Source organism: Scleropages formosus, chromosome 18 (assembly GCF_900964775.1).
Source record: "Scleropages formosus chromosome 18, fSclFor1.1, whole genome shotgun sequence".
NCBI classification, from domain to species: Eukaryota; Metazoa; Chordata; class Actinopteri; order Osteoglossiformes; family Osteoglossidae; genus Scleropages; species Scleropages formosus.
Window position 1 is genome coordinate 22,283,475 of NC_041823.1, and position 19,932 is coordinate 22,303,406.

At 40.4% G+C, this 19,932-nt stretch overlaps 1 protein-coding gene across 5 annotated transcripts in view; it reads left to right on the forward strand.

Moving 5' to 3' along the window:
* st14 (ST14 transmembrane serine protease matriptase) overlaps positions 1-19,932 on the forward strand; it is a 30,705-nt gene that overhangs the window by 5,008 nt on the left and 5,765 nt on the right. For all 5 annotated transcript variants that reach the window (XM_018745545.2, XM_018745547.2, XM_029260103.1 and 2 more), the window contains 13 exons: positions 6,276-6,423; positions 8,448-8,608; positions 10,626-10,696; positions 10,921-11,090; positions 12,427-12,462; positions 12,665-12,893; positions 14,219-14,358; positions 14,533-14,636; positions 16,829-16,938; positions 17,524-17,654; positions 18,330-18,434; positions 18,527-18,634; positions 18,990-19,115. In XM_018745545.2, the coding sequence (XP_018601061.1) occupies positions 6,276-6,423; positions 8,448-8,608; positions 10,626-10,696; positions 10,921-11,090; positions 12,427-12,462; positions 12,665-12,893; positions 14,219-14,358; positions 14,533-14,636; positions 16,829-16,938; positions 17,524-17,654; positions 18,330-18,434; positions 18,527-18,634; positions 18,990-19,115 (1,639 nt within the window). The remainder of the gene's footprint in view (positions 1-6,275; positions 6,424-8,447; positions 8,609-10,625; positions 10,697-10,920; positions 11,091-12,426; positions 12,463-12,664; positions 12,894-14,218; positions 14,359-14,532; positions 14,637-16,828; positions 16,939-17,523; positions 17,655-18,329; positions 18,435-18,526; positions 18,635-18,989; positions 19,116-19,932) is intronic.

The window sequence follows — 19,932 nt, forward strand, 5'->3', positions numbered from 1 at the left end:
ATTCTTTTTCTCTTTTATAATGAGTGTCTTATGGACAGATTATGTGTAACAGTGGGAAGCTATGGCATTGGAGAGTCTTAGATGGCTAATACATCTTGAATGACATCTGAACTGGTACTGACAGTAAGGACTGTCCTCAGAGGACTGACCAGAAAAAGTAACAATGTAAAGAATGTGTGAAGAATATTTGGCCGGGTAGCTCCGGTTCCCCGCGACCCCGTATGGGACAAGCGGTTCCGAAAATGTGTGTGTGTGTGTGTGTGTGTGTGTGTGTGTGTGTGTGTGTGTGTGTGTGTGTGTGTGTGTGTGTGTGTGTTTGGACATGACCAGTACCCTTTCAAAAGCCTTTTTGCCTAGCTGCTATTTTTAAAGGAACTGATTTGCTTGAACCTTGGGGCAGCTGGTAGCATAGTGCTTAGAGCTGTTGCCTTTGGACCCAAAGGTTGCAGGTTTGAGTCTCACCTCCTGCTGTAGTACCCTTGAGCAAGGGTAAATGCTTCAGTAAATTTACCCAGCTTATAAATGGGTAAATAATTGTATGTACCTTAACACTGTACAAATCTCATTTCTGGAAAAGTTGGGATATTTTCTAAAATGCAAGAAAAACAAGAATTTGCAATTTGTTAATTCTCTTTAACCTTTATTTAACTGACAAAGTACAAAGAAAAGATTTTCAGTGTTTTCACTGACCAACTTAATTGTATTGTGTGTGTGTGTGTGTGTGTGTGTGTGTGTGTGTGTGTATATATATATATAAAAAAAATTAGAATTTGATGCCTACAACACACTCAAGAAAAGCTGGGACAGAGGCAAGTTTACCACTGTGTCACATTTTCAATAGGCTACAGATGTGGACTGCTGGCGAGCCAGTCAAACACACGCACTCTATGAAGCCAAATTGTTGTAGCACATTCAGAATGAGGCCTGGCGTTGGCTTGCTGAACCATAACCATGGACTTCCTGGGAAAAGACGTTGACTTGATGGCAGCATGTATCTCTCTAAAATCGCAGTGTATATATGCCTCCATGTCAATGGTGCCTTCACACATATGCAAATCACCCATGCTGTGGACACTGCTGGACCCCAGTACCATCACAGATGCTGGCTTTTACACCTTTTGCTCATTACGGTCTGGATGGTCCTTTTCGTCCTTGGCACGGAGAACTTGACATCCGTTTTTCCCTAAAACCAGCTGAAACCTGGACTCATCTGACCACAGCTCACATTTCCAGTGCCTTTCAGTCCATCTGAGATGAGCTCGGGCCCAGAGGACTTGGTGGCATTTCTGCATAGAATTCATGATTGCATTTCTGGATGCGGCGGCAGGCTGTGTTAAGTGACAATGGTTCTCCAAAGAACTCCGTCTGAGGGCTCGAAGATCGTAGACATTCATTAGTGGTTTCCGGCTTTGTCCTTTACGCATTTTGATTTCTCCAGAGTCCCTGAATCTTTTCACAATATTATTAACTGTAGATGGTGAAGGACCTAAATTCGTTGCAATCGTGCATTGAGAAATGTTCTTTATGAACTGATTGACAATTCTTTCATGAAGTTTGGCATGAAATGGGGGAGCGCGGTCCTGCTGTCCAGTGGGTCTGGGGTTTGAGTCCCGCTTGGGGTGCCTTGTGATGGACGGGCGTCCCATCCTGGGCGTGTCCTCTCCCCCTCTAGCCTTATGCCCTGTGTTGCCGGGTTAGGCTCCGGCTCCCCACGACCCTGGATGGGACAAACGGTTCAGACAGTTTGGCACAGAGTGGTGATTCATGACCCATTCTTGCTTGCAGACTGTGCCTTTGGTGGATGATCATTTATACATAGTCATGATACCCTCACCTGTTCCCAATTCATCCGTTTATTGTGGAATCTTCCAAAATAGTGTTACTTGAATATTATATAAACTTTTCACTCTTACTTGGCCTCTGTCACAGCTTTTTTTTAAGTGTCTTGCAAGCATCAAATTCTAAATTTGTTTATATTTACAAAATACAATCAAGTTGGTCAGCCAAAACATTAAAAGTCATTACTTTGTGCTTTTGTCAGTTAAATAAAGGTTCAAGAAAATTTACAAATTGTGGATTTTTGTTCCATTTCAGAAAATATCCCAACTTTTCCAGAAATGGGGTTTGTAGTTGCTTTTTAGAAGAGTGTCAGTTAAATTAACAAATGTAAATGTAAACTTATCCCCCTTCACTTTTCCCAGTGTTCCACTTCTGTTCTTGCTATTTCACTCAGGACATACCTTACGTCTTGAACCTAGTATGACTCACTGTGCTGAAACTGAATAGTCCATGACATAGTTTGGTTTTGCATCCAGCTTCTTGTTCTTGTGGTACTGTTTTACCCCTCTCCCCCACCCCCTTTGGTGAAACTCTGACCATTATTAGTGATTTGACATTGTGGGCATTCCATGTTGTAACTTGCATATATAGACAGTGTTTGGTAACGGGGGCAGGAGCTCAAGTTATTGTTTGACCCAAACAAGTCGTTCATGTGCATTATAAAAAAAAAAACTTCCTTATTTGTCCATGGCAGGAAAAAAATGTTGGAAACAGATTAGAATACTTTCAAACATGATTGTTTCTATAGTTTGTGTATTGAATTTCAACATTTTTTAATTATCTTTAGTCTAACACATATCAACTGACAGTGTTAATATGTTTTCAAGTAACAGTGTCTGAGTGTGAACAGGTCTTGTGTTCGAGAAGCTTCTCCACACCACACCTCCTGCCGCTCTGCAGTTTCACAGGCGTTTTTCCTGTTCAGCAGGTTCAGCCATGTGCATGGTTCACTCTTGCTGTAGGAAACCTAGATACCAGCCCTGTTCCTCTCTGAAACCATGCCTCAAGTTGGGTACATACTGACCCGCCTTTCCTTACCTTGACACCAAAGTGACTGCAGTAATATACTGCGTTAAAAGTCTCAGCAACTAAAGTACTTGGATCATTGCGGAACTGTGGTGGAGCTGGAGTCGAAAGCTTCCTGAAAATGAAATTGCATTGACTGGTACATGCAACAGTGTGTCCTGAATAAGTTAACAATCTTTTTCATTTCAGTGTTATAGCTTCATGAAAGCTTAACTTTTTTCAAATTATTTTAATATTAAAAATCAACTTATTAGAAAGAGAAACATTAATGTAAATTTATTCAGGAACACTGCTGGATATTAATCAGAACTTACCCTCCTAATTGTCCATGTTAACAGTAAATCTGAATTTGAGCACGGTTAGTGACAACACTCCCCCCTGTTTTTGCAAAATGACTCACTTTGGCTGATGCCAAATGTGCAGTGTGTAGTTTGCCAACCTCCAGCTTTTTCCCCAACTGCATAGAGAAGCAAAGACAAAAAAAGTGTTTCTGAATTAATGGACCCTAATGGGCCAGTGTTTGAGAACGTCCCAATCTGTTAACAATAGATAAAGACGTGATTAATTTTTTACTGCAGACTGGGGTTGGGACCAAAGCAGTATAATGGTTTAATTAGGCTCCGATCAGGGTAACTGATGGAAGAGCCTAGAGCGCCTGCTGACCCTGTCCCTAATGATTCCTCTAATTCTGCACCATGATTGCAGTTAAAAAAAAAATTCTAGTCAGGGGGCCATATGCAGGAGCTCAACTGCGACAAAAATGACTTGACTGCAGCGAGTTATAATTTAGACTGGTGTAATTGAGCTCCGAATCTTGAGGGGAGTGCGCCTGACAAATTGATTTAATACCCAAGCAATTTTCCGCCTCTTCTGGCTGCCACGCTCCATGCTCTTGGCGGACAGCAAGCATAGAAGCAATTGCATGCCACAGTTAAGTGAAGGGGGGTGGTATATCCCCTCTGAGATGAGAGAAGGGTTGGGGGCTAGGCCATATGTTACCATGCGTGCTCACCTGATGGTCAGCATCCCCTTTGGTTAGTTACCATGACTGTGACCAAAATGACATAAAAGCATGTGCAAAGAAGGCCCTTCTGCCCTGACACAAGGCAACCAACTCCTCAGGACTGATCAGGGTGTATGACCTGAGTGACTGATATTTGAATGGATTAGAGTCAATGGCTGCTGCATGCTCACAGTGCCATCGTCAAAGGTCTGCCTCATGTAGACATGTCATTGGTCCCCAGACTGGTTTGGCTGGTTCAGAGATTTTGGGAGCTATGCCTGAGCAAGTCATGAATTTATTTTTTCTGGGTTTCCTCCTCACATTTAAAGCTGTTTGACTAGTCTTGTCATTTAGATTGAATTGCAAAGGCATCAGGTTGAAATTCATTGCCGATGAAGAGATGGTAGGAGGGTATGGGGAGTGGGGGATGTTGTTTACCCAGACTACCCTGAACAGCGATGTGGCATAGCAGCAGACATGGATACTGTGAGTGCTTTCTCATGTCAGAATCAAAGCCGAAGCCTGTTCCTATCTTTTACAGGTGTTTGTGTGTGGTAGTACTAATAGTCACTACTTGTCATGTTCATGTCAAAACTTGTCACTTCTACCCATTAATTCCTCTCTCCCTCATAGAAAAAAAGATTTTCTTGCAAAGTTCTTTTTAAAAAAAAAAAAAAAAAAAAAAAAACATTATTCATACAAAACATTTTTATTTGGGCACTTTATTCTGTAATTCCCCACATATACAAAAGAACTCTTAAGAATTATTTGACAGTTGAAGTATTTATAGATTCCTTACATTCTGCTTAAAGCATGTCATATGAAAAGTCAGATCCTCCTCGAAAAGAAGCAGCTGTATGTTCACCTGCTGCACTGAGGAAGAACACTACTGTGGAAAAGTATTTGCCCTATTCCAATTTTATGTTTTTGCACCTTTTTTAACATTAAATATGATCAGGTCTCTTTGGCAGTTCTAATAACACATTAAAGGGAAAAAATGGCACCAACATTGCTTTTATGTATTTCCTTGGGATGGAAAAAAATGAAATGTGCAATTATAAGTGTGTAAAAGTAATTGCCCCCAACTGCAGTCAGCCTAATTAAGGTTATAGGTCAGATTTTTGAGTACAGCCATTCTTAATTTTGTTCAGCCGTGTTCAGCCCAATTTGAACTACTTAAACCTTTCTCAGCAGAAGTCAAAACTGACTTAGAGACACATCATGCTACACTGACAAGGAAATTTTTAAGGGCTTGTAGAGTAAAGTTGCTCAAGTGTATCAGTCTGGTCAAGGTTACACAGCCATTCCTATGGCTCTGAAACTCATTTGTACCATGGTGATAGCCATATTGAAGAAATTGAGAAAATCTGGAATAGTGGTGATTCTACTGAGGAGTGGCTGTCCTGCTAAAATGTGTCAGTGACCAATGTGTAAAATCATTAAGTAGCTCAAAAAGAACTCCAAAACAACATCCAAGGATTTGTTTCTTACCTCATCTTAAGTCAGTGTTCATGACTCCACAGCAAAGAAAGGCTTTAGAAATTGATACTCAGAAGAGCAGAAAAGCAGAAACCACTGCTTAGTAAAAAACATGAAGGCTTAGCTACAGTTTACCAAAAAGCGCTTTGATGTGTCTTGAGAATTTTTGGAGAATATTCTGTGGACTGATAAATCAGAAGTAATGGCCCTACTATGGCATCAGAGTAAGAACGTTCTAGAAACAGTCAAGCATGGTGGTGGCCGTGTGATGGTCTCGGGATGTATTGCTGGTCTTAGCTTTTTTTCCCCTGTATCATTAATTGACTCACAAGTGAACACTGTGTACAATGTCCCTTCATGTAATATTTTTGTAAGAAACCCAAGAAAAATACATAACCATTTTCTCTTTTGTGGTGCTCAAGTAGTGATTTTTTTTTTTTTTGCCCCTGGTGGCACATATGTGTACATGCTTGTTGTACATTTGGCATTCAGGGTATATAGTAAATTGTCTTAAATTACTGTTTTGTTGTTAAGTATTAGTGCACTGCCTATATCCACAACATTCTTCTCATTGGTTCATGAGTGTGGCGCATGAGTAAACATTTTCACGGGCTCAATGGCAAGGTTGAACAAGGTATGGTACAGCCAGCTGATTTGAGAGAGGAGCAGAACAGCAGTGTCTCCACAGACCATTCAAGCTTTGTGTGCATAGAGTTTCTTTATTCTCTCCATGTTCGTATAGATTTTCTGTGGATTGCTTCAGGTCAATGTCGTTATTGACCAATGACAGTAAAATACATGCGATTATCTCTGAAACTGGTGCCCTCAGTTCAGTGTGTCTCTGCGCAGATCTGGGTGACATGAGTCCACATGTTAATTAATCTTTTGTGTAAACATTGAGTTTTGTTTGCCATTGTCTGTCAACCAGGAGCAGAATGGGAGGCAAGAGCAGGTTACCTTCCTGACCAATAAAGAAAAAACAGCAGCGAAGAAGAAGATGGGCCTGGTTGTTGGAGGAGTTGTTGCGCTGCTGGTCATTGCAGCTGTTGTAGGAGTGCTGATCTGGCTTTTTCTAGGTAAGCCTTTGTTTTACCTGTACTGTTTCACTCTGCGGTGTTCTCACTGAAAGACAGGGACTTTGCTGGTGATAATTATGTCAGAGCAGCAAACACTAGCTGGCACTGTGCCAACATAACCTGCCATATTCAGCAGCACAAGAAGTTTCAGGGTCATTTTAATACTAAACTGAAGCAGTGATTGCTCTACATAATCAATTAAATTACATTTACAGAAATATTTAAATTGAAACTGAAAGCTTAAATAATTGCATTCAGTTTTTCCTCAAGCACATGACCTTGAATTAAAGAAATAAATTGGAAAAATGTTGCCTGATAAACATTTATTAATATTTGCGAAAAGGACCAATTATAATATACCTTTTATTTAGGTAGAAACTATGAAGAAAGCTGCATGATTCTTTTGACAATGGGTTTCAGGCCTTTATTTCAGCACTATGGCAAAATAACAAACTTTGAGTGTAGCTAAATACATAAGTAGTATACTGGCCTTGGAAAGGTTATAGAATGTGCAGATCAGACCAGCAGTAGAATGGAACTGTTAGTAGAACCTTGGGATACAGGTGAAAGTCAGTAGGAAATTCTAAATGTTCTAAAGCACTTTAGTTGACACCAGTTTGGTTTGTTTTTGTATAGTGCCCTTCCCAATAGGTTATCTCAGAGCACTTAACAAAGAATAATATATGCATAAAACAGAAGCATGCAACAGTGACTGACAGTTCAAAACAAATGTGTAGGGAATTGCCAGAAGGCTTTTATAAATACTTAAAACTTAGGGATGAGGTGAATTCCTGGTTGGTGGGATCCTGTAGCACAGTGATGGATGCAATCTAAATTATATGCAAATCGATTACTTCGAATCTTTATGTCTTTTGTGGCAGCATTTGCACAGCTGCAACATGTTGATCACAAGACTGGAAAAACATTGAATTAATTGGGGAAGAACTGTAGTACATTGGTAGCATATGGATCAGTGATGCTGATGTTGTACTCTGTGTATTTAGCATTTCATTATGAATCACTAAGATGGATCCTGGTTTGTGTATCATTTCATCCTGTTGAAATTACTGTTGAATTTTCCAAATCCAAATTGTAATGGATTTAGTCAAACCTGTGATTGTATGCTCTGTATACTCACTCATTCACTATTGATAACTGCTTATTCTAATAAAGGGCTGTGGTGATTAAGAAGCAATTTTGGAAGTGCGGGGTACTAGTGAACACAGGGTACACTTTGGACAGGATCCCAGTCTCTCGCAGCGTAGCCACACACAGTCAGTCACACATTCACACATGATGGGTGAAACAGTCACCATCTTACCTTAAATGCGCGTCTTTTGACTAAAGGCAGCAGTGCATAGGCAGGACATGCAGACTCTACACAGACTGAGCGTGCATCAGCCATCTCTCCATTAGCATCTCCAGTTATGCAGCCCAGGTGCTGTGAGCCAGCACTCTAACTTGCTGTTCCACTGTGCTACCCTATATACAAAAAAGCTGCATAAAACAAGATGGGGGAAAAAAAGCATAACATAAATAACTTTGTGTCAATATAAACATCAGGGAAACGGAAATAGACTTTCAAAACAATGTATTGTTTTTTCAGAAATATAAGTTTCAGAAATGCTGGATTGGCTCTTTCTAGTACTTAGCTCAGCCTCCTCCGGCAACCGGAGTACCACAAAGCTAATGGCCAACCTTACTTGGCAACCTATTGTTTGTGATGCAAGGGGGTGCGGTGGCGCAGTGGGTTGGACCGCAGTCCTGCTCTCCAGTGGGTCTGGGGTTCAAGTCCCGCTTGGGGTGCCTTGCGGCGGCCTGGCGTCCCGTCCTGGGTGTGTCCCCTTCCCCCTCCGGCCTTACGCCCTGTGTTGCCGGGTAGGCTCCGGTTCCCCGTGACCCCGTAAGGGACAAGCGGTTCTGAAAATGTGTGTGTGTGTGTGTGTGTTTGTGATGCTTCCAACTTCTTAAAATTTGTCATATGTCAAATTGAATGCCATAAAATTACCCCATACTTGCTCTAGGTGAAAAACTGGGGTCATACAGGACTGATGTGGTGGAGCAGGGCCCAGAGACTCCCGTGTTCACAGGACATCTGAAGCTGTCCAAAATGAACTACAGCAAGGAGCTGGAGGACCCTAACAGTCAAAGGTTTACTGACCTAGCGGACAGCCTCGAAGATGTCGTAAGTTGACCTATTGCTTAATCAACAGATCCCGAAAGGTTTGCCAAATCGGGGAGTTGCATTCCATAGCCCTGCTCTTGATGGTTGTTTGAGGGTTCAAGAGCTCTTAGCTTTCTGTTACAGTATTTTGATACAGCTCTTTGGGGAAAACATACATGAACAATACCTTCAGATGATCCAGAAGTGTTAACATGTTGAGTGTAATGTCATTAATGGAAATTCATTGACATTGTGGCATCATTTCATGTGTTTAAGGGTATGGCTGGTGCGCTACTGTTGTAGTTGAGATCATTCAGTACGACATAGTCATGCACTGTTATCATGATAAGCGTCTTCTTGCACTGGCAGTTTAGCTGTAATGACTGCTGCCCAAACTGGCAATCTGAAACTAATAGGTAATTTAAAAGTAATTTTATTATTGAAAATACTTTTTTATACATTTTAAACTAGGTAAAAAATCTGAGGATATCTGAGGACAAACAGGCGTACAGGGATAATATGCAAGGAATGTTCAAATTCCAGATAAATAAAACTGGGTTATATTCAAACCCACATCATTGAGCTCCAATGCCTGTGGAAAATCATTTAGCAAAAAATGGAGAAGAAAATTATTTTGCATAAAAATACAGATAGATGGATAGTTTTGTTTTTAAAGGAATGTTTGAGTGATTATTTTTGTTGGTAATGTAAAGTCCACTTTGAAGATCTATAAAGTGGACATAGTTTTTATTGTAGGCATAACTGTTGCATAATCTGGCAAGGGAAAAAATAAAATATGTGAATGTCTTGGTTTGTATCTTGGCAACATGCAAAAAAAAAAAATCTGTGTGAGCACTGTACATAGTTAGAGGCATGTGTATTTTGTTAAACTCATAACTGATTCTCCTTTGAGGGTTTACCTATCTTGGCTATTTCTCACGATCAAAATTTGTTTGGGAGTGAAAAAATTTTTGAAGGGGATGCGGCAAACAGTGCAGTGGTGCATACAGTAATAACCCAATGGTCCAGAGTTACTGTAATGCAGGAGTGAAGCTGCAGGTAGTAGCCTTTCTTATTGAGGTCATGATTAAGCGCTGTGGCAGGTCCAAGCCTCTCAGTTTTAGGGAACCAGTACCTGTGATTCTCAGATTGTAAAGAACTGTCACTGTGGCCTCTGATAAATACTCTGTCCCTCTCTATGTATTCATAGGAGCAAAGAGGCTCCTTAGATAGCTCACTGATATTACCTAAGCATGTGAGGACCATTCTTTTTAATTTATGGTGGTTATAAATTATAGTATTCATACTGCCTGCCAAAAGACTTCCCTAATATATTACACCCTCATTCCAATACATATTTAGTCATCGTGGCAGTATACCTAGTTGCAGAAAAATATAATTTGTGATTGTGGCATGCATATTGGTTTTCGTTAAGTGACACTCTAATAATATTCCTTGAAGTCACTTGTCATTTTTTCTGTAAATTTACCTTTTTTTAAAACAAGAATACACTTGAATGGTGCAGATGCTTTTGGGCATTAAATGTATAAATACATAGCTAATTGTAAGAATTTTTTTAGTCATACAAACACTGAAAAACACAAATATAGTACAACATTCTATTTGAAATACCTTGTATTCTACAAATACAGAAGACAGAGGTGGTTCTTTATAATTTTCTGTAGTCATTGATTTTCCCCTTGATGCTTAATCAAAGTTTGTGCAAACAGTGGTTATGCTGTGTCCTTCTGAGAGACTTTTAGCTAAATCTCTGGCACAATCTTAACAAATGACCGCAGACAAGGGACAGAAACTCTGTAAAAAGGCCTGAAGAGCAGCATATTTGGCAGGTTTCTGAAAGCCTTTTTGCCTTTATAACTAGATTTGTTTTTTGGTCCTTGACCAGCAGTGTGGTCCCAGGGCTTTTCTCTATCCCTGGTGCAGAACCTGACTACGCCTGCCCCACAAAACTCAGCATTACCTTAAGCACCAGAAAGTGATAGGTAAGGCTGATGTCAACTGTGTGCGTCTCTTTCAGTTGCAGATGGCCTTTGAACAAGATACATTCTTCTCCAAGTACTATAACAAGTCTGTTGTTTCTGGCTTCAGGTGAGACCTGATGTGTATATGCATGTGTGAATCACATGCATTCTTAGTGATCACATGTAATGTAATAATGTGCATGTAATCCGGTAATGGTAATAGTAGCAGAAAGTATTAAATGTGTCTGTACTCTATTTTGTATTCCTCTAGAAATTTTTCCAGTCATACTTTCAACTCTGCAGTTCCTAGTAGTTTTTTGCATTTTTGGTTTCTGTCCTCTTTGATCACAGTGAGGGTGTACTTGTGTACTATTGGACAAAGTTCGAAATCCCCCCAGCAGACCTAGAGCTGGCGCCCCAGTTCACAGAGGACCGCATCAAACAGGTTCTCAGGAACAAGATCCGACAAGTGGGCGATAACAGTGGGAGCAATCTCCTTGTCACAGATGTCACAGTATCACGTGAGTGTGTGTGTGTGTGTGTGTGTGTGTGTGTGTGTGTGTGTGTGTGTGTGTGTGAGACAGAGACAGACAAAACGAAAGACAGTTTTTTTACTCTTGCCTACTTGTGCTCAGTGGAATCATTCTGTAACACTAACTCATGAAGAGAGCATTGAACACTTGTCTTTTACCCATGAACACTTCTAACTTCTGCACTGTACTGTGCAGTATACCATCGTTTCTCAGCACCTGCCATGATGGCCCATGGTGTTAGCTTATGCTAATCTTTATTCTAGTTGAGAACTTAATTAATTAGGCTTGATTGAGCTGTGCACTTTGAATCACATTAAATTGATTGCCTTAGCTGAGGCCTCACTATAATTTTTAATCACATTAAACTAAATTTGTGTTAGTTCAGGGGCATTCTGCCTGCAGTGGTGGAAAGATTTCTTCTCCTTTGCTATTTCTCCAATTTCTTCTCTTTTGCAATGAATAAATGTTTATTATTTGCATTCATCAGTTATTATAATACTCATAATCTGATCTTTGTGAAAGTTTTCTTTAGACCAACTGGAAAAGATTGAATAATCAGGTTCACATTACATTGGCAAAAAATCATTTGGTTGATTCCTTAATGTCTTATGGTTTCTCCACAGTTCACTGCTGAGGACAGGTGTTAACCTGCTGGTTGCATGATGCAACAAATGCATCAAGTGGTGGAAATGTAAAATAGGGGCTTGCAGTAGTGACAGTTTGTCAAAGGAGAGGAATGGTCGCAAAATAACTGCTCAAGCAATAAATGCAAAAATTTCATTACAGTGTACTGCATATACAGATTTGAATGATATAAATTACCTCCATAATGTTGTGTCAAAAAATTTGTTAGTCCTGGTGGTTGTGGAGTTCTGCAGATCCAGTTTATTACTGCTTAAAATGACTTATCCACATTTTAATTTTTACTAGCCTTGCTGTTTTGAATTTTTGATTTGACTCCATGCAATCGCATGATGATTTGAAATCAGGCCTGGTGGACCACTGATATTTAGTGAATCCTTGATTCATATGGAAGAGGCATGAACAGATTTCTGAAACTCTGAACTATACATGTCATGGAATACCAAGCATGGAATCTCAAGCACAGATATATACTGGCGAACTAAGTATTTTATGTGTTGATCACATATCTGTTAAAGGTGTAGCAGTATGCTTGTAATAGGATAATAATGATAATATTATTGTTATTAGTATATCTTTATATTATTTGCTTCAGAGTTTTGCTAATTGTTGGTAAATTTACCCATGAAATGGTAAAAAGCCATTAATCAATGAATATCCACACTCTGCCAACCTGTAACAGGCGCAGACCCTCGACTGGTGAGAAACCCGAGTGCAAGTGAGTCCATTTGTCTTCATTCCATGCTATTTTGTCAGGTTCCAGATTTCTAAGTTGCACTAGATTTTTGTGAACTGTTAAACATGGTATAGCATTAGTATAGGAGACATTTCTATCACTCAGCATGTTTAACCTTGATCTTTCTCACATATATCACTCAGCATATTTAACCTTGATCTTTCTCACCTGCTTTCCTTGCCAGAGGATTGCTTCTTCATGCTGGAAGCCAGTAGTGCACTTAAGACCTTCCAGTCCCCGGGTTTCCCTGTGAAATACCCCCCTTATATTCGCTGCCAGTGGCACATCCGGGCTCCTGAGGCCAGTGCCATCTTGGTCAAGTTTCCCGTCTTCAACGTGCGGGATGACTGTTCCAGTGACGTTGTGTCCATCTATGATTCACTGAGCCCTGAGAAGTCCAAGGCCATAACAGAGTGAGTTCTGTGATGTCACATCTCTGAAGTTTACTATATTCCCCATTAACACTAAAGCTGTCATTTTGCATTACATTTATACTCTGGCTGTCTAGCTCACCCTCTGATCTGAACTGCATAATAATGCTCTTGTGGCAAGCTGAAAGAACTAACATAGCTGGGAGGTTACTTGGACCAATATTCTTATCATTCACTCACTTTCATAAACTGCTTGTTTTTGTTAGGGTTACGGTGGTACAGAGCCTATCCCAGACTTACCGGGCACTAGGCTAGGAAGGATACACGCTGGATAGGATACCAGTGTATCGCAGGGAAGACATATATTCACTCATACATACATACACATACTATAGGCAATTTAGGGTCACAGTTGACCTGACCTGGAAATCTTTGGACTGTGGGAGAAAGCTGTCGCACCTGGAGGAATCACACACAAATTACAGCTAGAACTTGCAAACTCTGCACAGGCTAGCTGGATCTGAAGCTACATCTTAACAGCCCAGGTGCTGTGAGGCATCAGCAGTGCCCTCTGCACACCCATACTGTACTGAGGAAAATTCTGCATTTCATGAAAAATAATGTTGGAGACTGAGTTCCTCTTGCATCATTGGTAATCAGTGAACGTTTCTATTTTGGTCTTTCCAAATACAACTAACAAATACCGTATATAGCCTTTGCTGCATTGCTGAATAAATAGAGCTGTAATGCCTAGTTTAAATGTCTGAAATCCTTTGTGTGAATCAAGCGTACCTATGAGCAATATCAAAGTTTAAACTTCTCAGAGAGTAAATCTGAGTTGCTAGACATTGCATAAAATGTCTGTGGAGCTGTTCAGAGAATGCCTTCATTCAAGGTGACACAAGGTTTATTGGTGCTGTAATGCAGCCCTGCGTGACAACATTTAATGGTGCAGTCCAGAAAAATACTGCTCCTGCTGTTTCATTCTTTGCTTTTTAAGGCTTATTGCAGGTCAGTCTTGAACGTTAACACACTTAATGAACTTACTGAATTTGACATTGAGGCTCAGCCTGTGTGATTTGAAATGTCAGCCATAATGTACTGCCCCAGCACAGTTCATGATGTTTTATTACACATGGGGAAACTGGTGTGTTACTGTATATTACTGAACATTGATGTTAAAAAAACACCTTTTTTTTGAATTCCTCTAAGTCGCCATTACTTGATCTGGATAGTAATTGTTCAGATTCAGGTAGTGCTTGCCTGTGCATTTGAGATTGTGCATTTGCTCTAGAGTTAAATTTCATCTGGAGTGTTATGCAGATTATGTACTTTAACCCTCAGACTGATGTCTTCAATATTAATAGAAAGTGTGGTCAGAGGCCTCCAAGCAATCCTCTAGAGGTGGTGTCATCCAGCAACATCATGCTGATCAGTCTGATCGCTGCCAGCGGGATCCAGAAGCAAGGCTTTAGCGCTGTATATTCAGTGATCCCCTTAACAACAGGTAGAGACTCAGCCCTGCTATGTGCACGTTTGTGGCATCTCTGACAGTTTGGTAACACATGCTGCACACTACAGCAAAACAGATCCTGGCTGAGCTGCCACAAATGAGTTTTTATTGGTGGTCTTTGGCAGCTTAGCTTTGACCTCACTAATCACTTCCTTTTTTATTTATTAGCCAATAGCTGTGGAGGACTGCTGACAAACAAGAGCGGGACCTTCAGCTCCCCATACTACCCTAGCTTCTATCCCAATTCTGTGGACTGCAAATGGACCATCCAGGTGGTGTAAAGTTTCTTCATTAAGGGGGTGAAGATGAGCTATTTTATGTACAGAGAGATGTATGCACTGGAGTGATCCAGCCTAGAGCCCAACAATTCTTTGCCATCCTGAAATACCTGTAAAGTGGACAAGGACTGCTTATTTCAATGCTTCTCCAAGAAACCCTGCCATCTCCTGTCAACAGCACAGGCCATGTTTTTACACAGTTTTGATAAATGAAATGCTTATATGTGAAGCAGGTGTCACGGCACACGAGGAGGTAGTCTCAAGCCAGTAGGTGGTCTCAGGGCTAGTTAGATCGTCTCAAGCTAATAAGGAGAAAGAGTGATGCCATTTTGATGAAGATGCAGACAAGATCCTAGACCCAAGGGAGGTGATATGACATGGTTCAAAGGAAAGAGAAGCTGACACTGATTCAGGAGTATATGTACCTAGTAATAGAGGATGAATGGATGATTAGGATTCTAATTTCCCTTTATGTACTGTAGGCACAGTGCCTAAGGCCTACAAAATTCTTAGTGCCTGTGAGACAGGGAAAAATTGTAAAAATCAAAAAAGAAGGGGGAGTTACAAAAAATATGTTTTTGTTCTGTTGTGAAATAGAAATTTAACACAGCTAAAAGTTCAAAAGTAAATTTCCAAAACATTATTATGAAAAATTTTCAGGCACTTCCTAAGAAAGTTTTTTTTTTCCTTTGGCTTCTCTATCAATTATGTGGTTTAGATTTGAATAGTTTAAAGTGCCTCATGTCAATCAATGTAATTCATTTGGCAATTACAGCGATTCTTAGTTTCTGCACATTTCATGAAAGTGCCTAGGAGCTATAAACACCAAAATTTGGCCCTGAAGGAATGCAGCATCAAGGAACATTGACTAGGTGGGAACAGGTGCTGGAATGTAAGGTCTCTTGAACAGATTTCAGGAGAGCAGATCCTCAGAGTATGTAGTTCTTAATCCATGCAGTTTATGATATGCTGCCAAATCCATCTAACCTGATCTGTTGGGGGAACAATTCTTCATCATGCTCATTATATATTAAGAGAGGGACATTGGAGCACCTTCTCAGCAGCTGTACAGCACAGCTGACTGAGGGCTGCTATTGTTGGCACCATAAAAAGTTGATTAAGGTAGTGGCAGTCTGAGTATGTTAATGTCATAGAGTATGACATTCTGGCAATAGTATTTGTGAGGAAAGGTGAAAGAGTAGAATCAACACCTAGTGTCACTTCAGAGCTCCTGGTGACTGCATGAGACTGGCAGTTGATGGTTCATCTGAGAAGGAGCTTAGATTTTTGGTCACCATCACACAGATGTCTCTACCATTAGACACGGTACTGCACTCTGAAGCTGCAGTCTGAAGTAATGTTATTGGAGCTTGCGGTCTGATGGGAAGAACACATGCAAGAGGCCAAAGAGGGGAAAAGATGAAGTATGACTAACTGATGGAGTGATGTTGCTTGAAAAGCTGGAGGGTTCCATAAAAATATGATGCAAAGGTTTGCATGGAAGTCTTTATGTATGGCCTAAAATGTGTTGGGTATCATAGGCAGTTGAGGAGGAAAGCCATCAAAGCTGTTACTGCGATTTTGGAGGGGGCAGCTAGATGGCTGTGCATCAGGATAGGTGAGACATGGGTTTATGGATGCAGCCAGAGGTCTGATTACCCCTGGTCAGGTTCCCTGGGTGAGAATGTCTGATGGTGAAAGACCGAAAACACCCAGTGACCCCAGGTTACATCACTGATGATATGGCCAGGTGCATTGTAAGACGTAATAAAGGCTTCATTTTGAAATTGACTGATGCCTTTTTCCAAGGAAATTCAGAAAGTCTAAATTGGTACTTTCTGAATTTCTTTAAGGCTTGTAAGTACACTAAAGTCGCATTGTTGTCATACTAAACATAGAGGAAGTACTGTATTGCAGATCAACCTGTTTAGAAAAGCATACTTTTATAAACAGCACATTAACGCAATCTATGTTACGCAAAGACTATATATCACATAAAGCTTATTGAATCTATCTTTGAAAAGAAAGCTTTGTTTCTTAATTGGTCTTACTTGGTCATAATCTGGGACTTTAATGTAAACAATAATTTAATAATGGGAAATTGGCTTGGATTTCCCAAATAGGTGGGCTGGTTTTTAGTCTGGACTATTACCTTGCCAGTGGGAACTGACCCTTCTCTTTGCCAGGTACCTGCAAACTCGAAAATCCGGGTGAAGTTCACAATGTTTCGCATGAAAGAGCCTGGAGTGGACATAAAGGTCTGCCATAAGGACTTTGTTGAGATTTCAGGCAAAAAGTAAGATTGTTCTGCTTTTTCATCCTAATTGTTTTTTGAGAATAATCCGGTAGTAATCAAGTGTTGCATTTGTTGGATATTCTATTCTGAAACACAGTATAAACCTATTAAAACTTACCCAGTGACAACTGATATATTCATTAACTTCAGTTTTACAATGAATTGCAATAAATGACTTTAGCATAGACTATTTTGGAAACTCATGATATGGTATGTTGTGTATAACAAATCTCATCATTGAAAACACTTCAAACTTGTATCACTTACACACTCGTTTTTGCATTAGTTGTTCTCCATTTACTTTTTCCTCCCCGAAATAAACAGAAAGTGTTCTCCTGCGACCCCGTATGGGACAAGCGGTTCAGAAAATATGTGTGTGTGTGTGTGTGTGTGTGTGTGTGTGTGTGTGTGTGTGTGTGTGTGTGTTTTCTCTGTGTTTTGCTTTTTTTTATTTTTTTTTATTTTAAATAACCCCACCACTTCTGTCTAGGGTACAATACAAACTCTCTTCTTAGTGTTCTGTAGAATGACAGTTGACTGAAATAGCACCTCAGCATCAGCTATATAAACTGAGTTTTCCCCTAGGTACTGTGGAGAAAAGCCTGTACTGGTCCTCTCAAGCACAACAAATACGCTAGATGTCAAGTTCCACTCAGATGAATCCTACACAGATAAAGGCTTCATGGCCCACTACAATGCCTATGACCCTGTGAACCGTGAGTTATTCTTGAAAGAATTTATGTAAACCATTTACAATTACAACTTTAACTTGAATTCAACTTTTTTTTTTGTGAAGGGCCTAAAACTCTTAAAGTAATTCAGTGACTGAGAGTGAATGTTACATTGTATAACAGAGCATTGTTATTTCTTTCCACTAATTCCACACATTATTTTTGTTCAAACAATACAAATATGGTAATTTAAATACAGTACAGTATAATAATTGTATATTCATGCTACAGTATTACTTTCATTTCAAATTCTGTTGAAGACGAAGACAACACGTGGCATGAAAGAAATCACAGCTATATAATTAAATAATTGACTGACAACTTTTTTCAAGCTTCAGGGAGACTTCTGATGTCTGTGGGCTTTCTCTAGACCCCTAGAGTTATCACCACCACTCACTCCACTAGCGAAGGCCCTGGAACCGCAAGAACACTCACTTTTTCACTTGGTTGTCATTTTAAGTGGGGGAAAAAAGTCATTTGAAAGGAGTCTCAAAAAGTTTTGCAGACAAATTGCTATTGCTGCTAGACACCCAAACATTCACCTAGACTCAAACAATAACAAATATGCTGCCCGTGAAACAATGAATGAACATACAGGCAAATCCATATCTGTGGCTGATGGTGCTGCTGAAGCAAAACTGTCAATTTCTCCCTGTGCAGCCTGTCCCAATCAGTTTGCATGCGCCATGGGTATGTGCATCTCCAAAGAGCTGCGCTGTGATGGCTGGAATGACTGTGGGGACATGAGTGACGAAACCAAATGCGGTGAGCTCCTCCAGCCCTTAAATTGACTGCCACAAAGCATCCTTTAACGTGTATTGCCGCTGACTAACTTGTGCATGTGCTCTGCTTTTCAGACTGTGCCAAGGACCAATTTTCTTGTGCCAACGGCCTTTGCAGGGCCCTGTATTCGCTGTGCGACCGTATCAATGACTGTGGTGACGGCAGTGATGAGAAAAACTGCAGTGAGTGCCCCTCCCCTGCCAGCAGGCAGCACAGTTGTTTTCTTTTTTCTGTATTTATTTTCGGGTCCACTTCAAATTGACTGAACTGAGAGCCCTGGAGCGTTGTGCTGTTACAGCATCAGAGTAGGATCAGACCGTTCGATCTGTGGGGCCCTTTCTCCCCCAGCAGCGCTGAGAATGGCCCATCCCTCTACATATCAACCCCTAATCTGACATATGACTGGAGGGGAGCCATCTGTTTCCCTCAGTTGTGTGAGGAATGTAATAACGGGGCAGATATTAGTTTTGCAACTCCGAGGCTCCCTCAATCTCACTGCCTTTCTCCTCTCAACACTCCCACCATCCCCCATGGCAGATTGCGATGAGACCGAGTGGATATGTGGAGACGGCATGTGTGTCCCGCAGGCCCTGGTGTGCGATGGCAACAAGGACTGCAAGGACGGGAGTGATGAGTCGTCCTGTGAATCAGCTGCCTCTCGGAGTGAGTGAGCCCTCTCCACCTCTGCTATCTGCCAAGGACCCTTGCAGGACCATTATTGTGCTTTGCTGTCTATGCTGTGTCCTTGCACAACATCTCCCTGTAGCCACACCTGCCCAATTGTATGTGGTTGCAAAAGCCTATCAGGAACTGGTCTGTGGTCTCACTGTTCATGACTGCAGACCTGTAGTCAGTCTTCAACTGGTGATTTACCCCATGGAGTTGAAATCAAACCCATATTAGATTATAGGACTTATATAACTGTTATTAGTTATAACTTATGTAATGTTTTCTGAGGTATTAAACTTATTCTCCACTCAGTGGCATTAATTTGTTCCATAAATACCTTTTTAAGTAAATTCCTGTTGCAAGGGAATTGAATTGCCATTATTTCTTAAAGGAAGTCAGGAAAAAATCCCACCTAAAATTCATTAAAATGCCTAAATTGTCATGTATCTGTACATGACAATATTAACACTAACGTAATCTATAACTGTATTTAGCTTTTTTGTTTTTATCAAACTCTTATTAATTGATGTAGGTAATAAAGAAAGCTGAAAGTGGCCTGACACTGAAAAACATTGTACCTGTTTATCATTTTCAATATTATCAATAGAACAGCACTGGGTCACATCAACACAGAGAAAGAAACAGTATATTAAGAAATAGCAAGCGCATTCACATATAAAAAACAAAGGCAAAATGTTACCATGTTTCACAGGGGTGATCATGTAGCAGTAGCTAATAAGTTCCAGAACAGGGTCCAGACTTTCCAGAAATCCTTTGAATTGTCATATAGATGAAATGTTAATGTTTATAG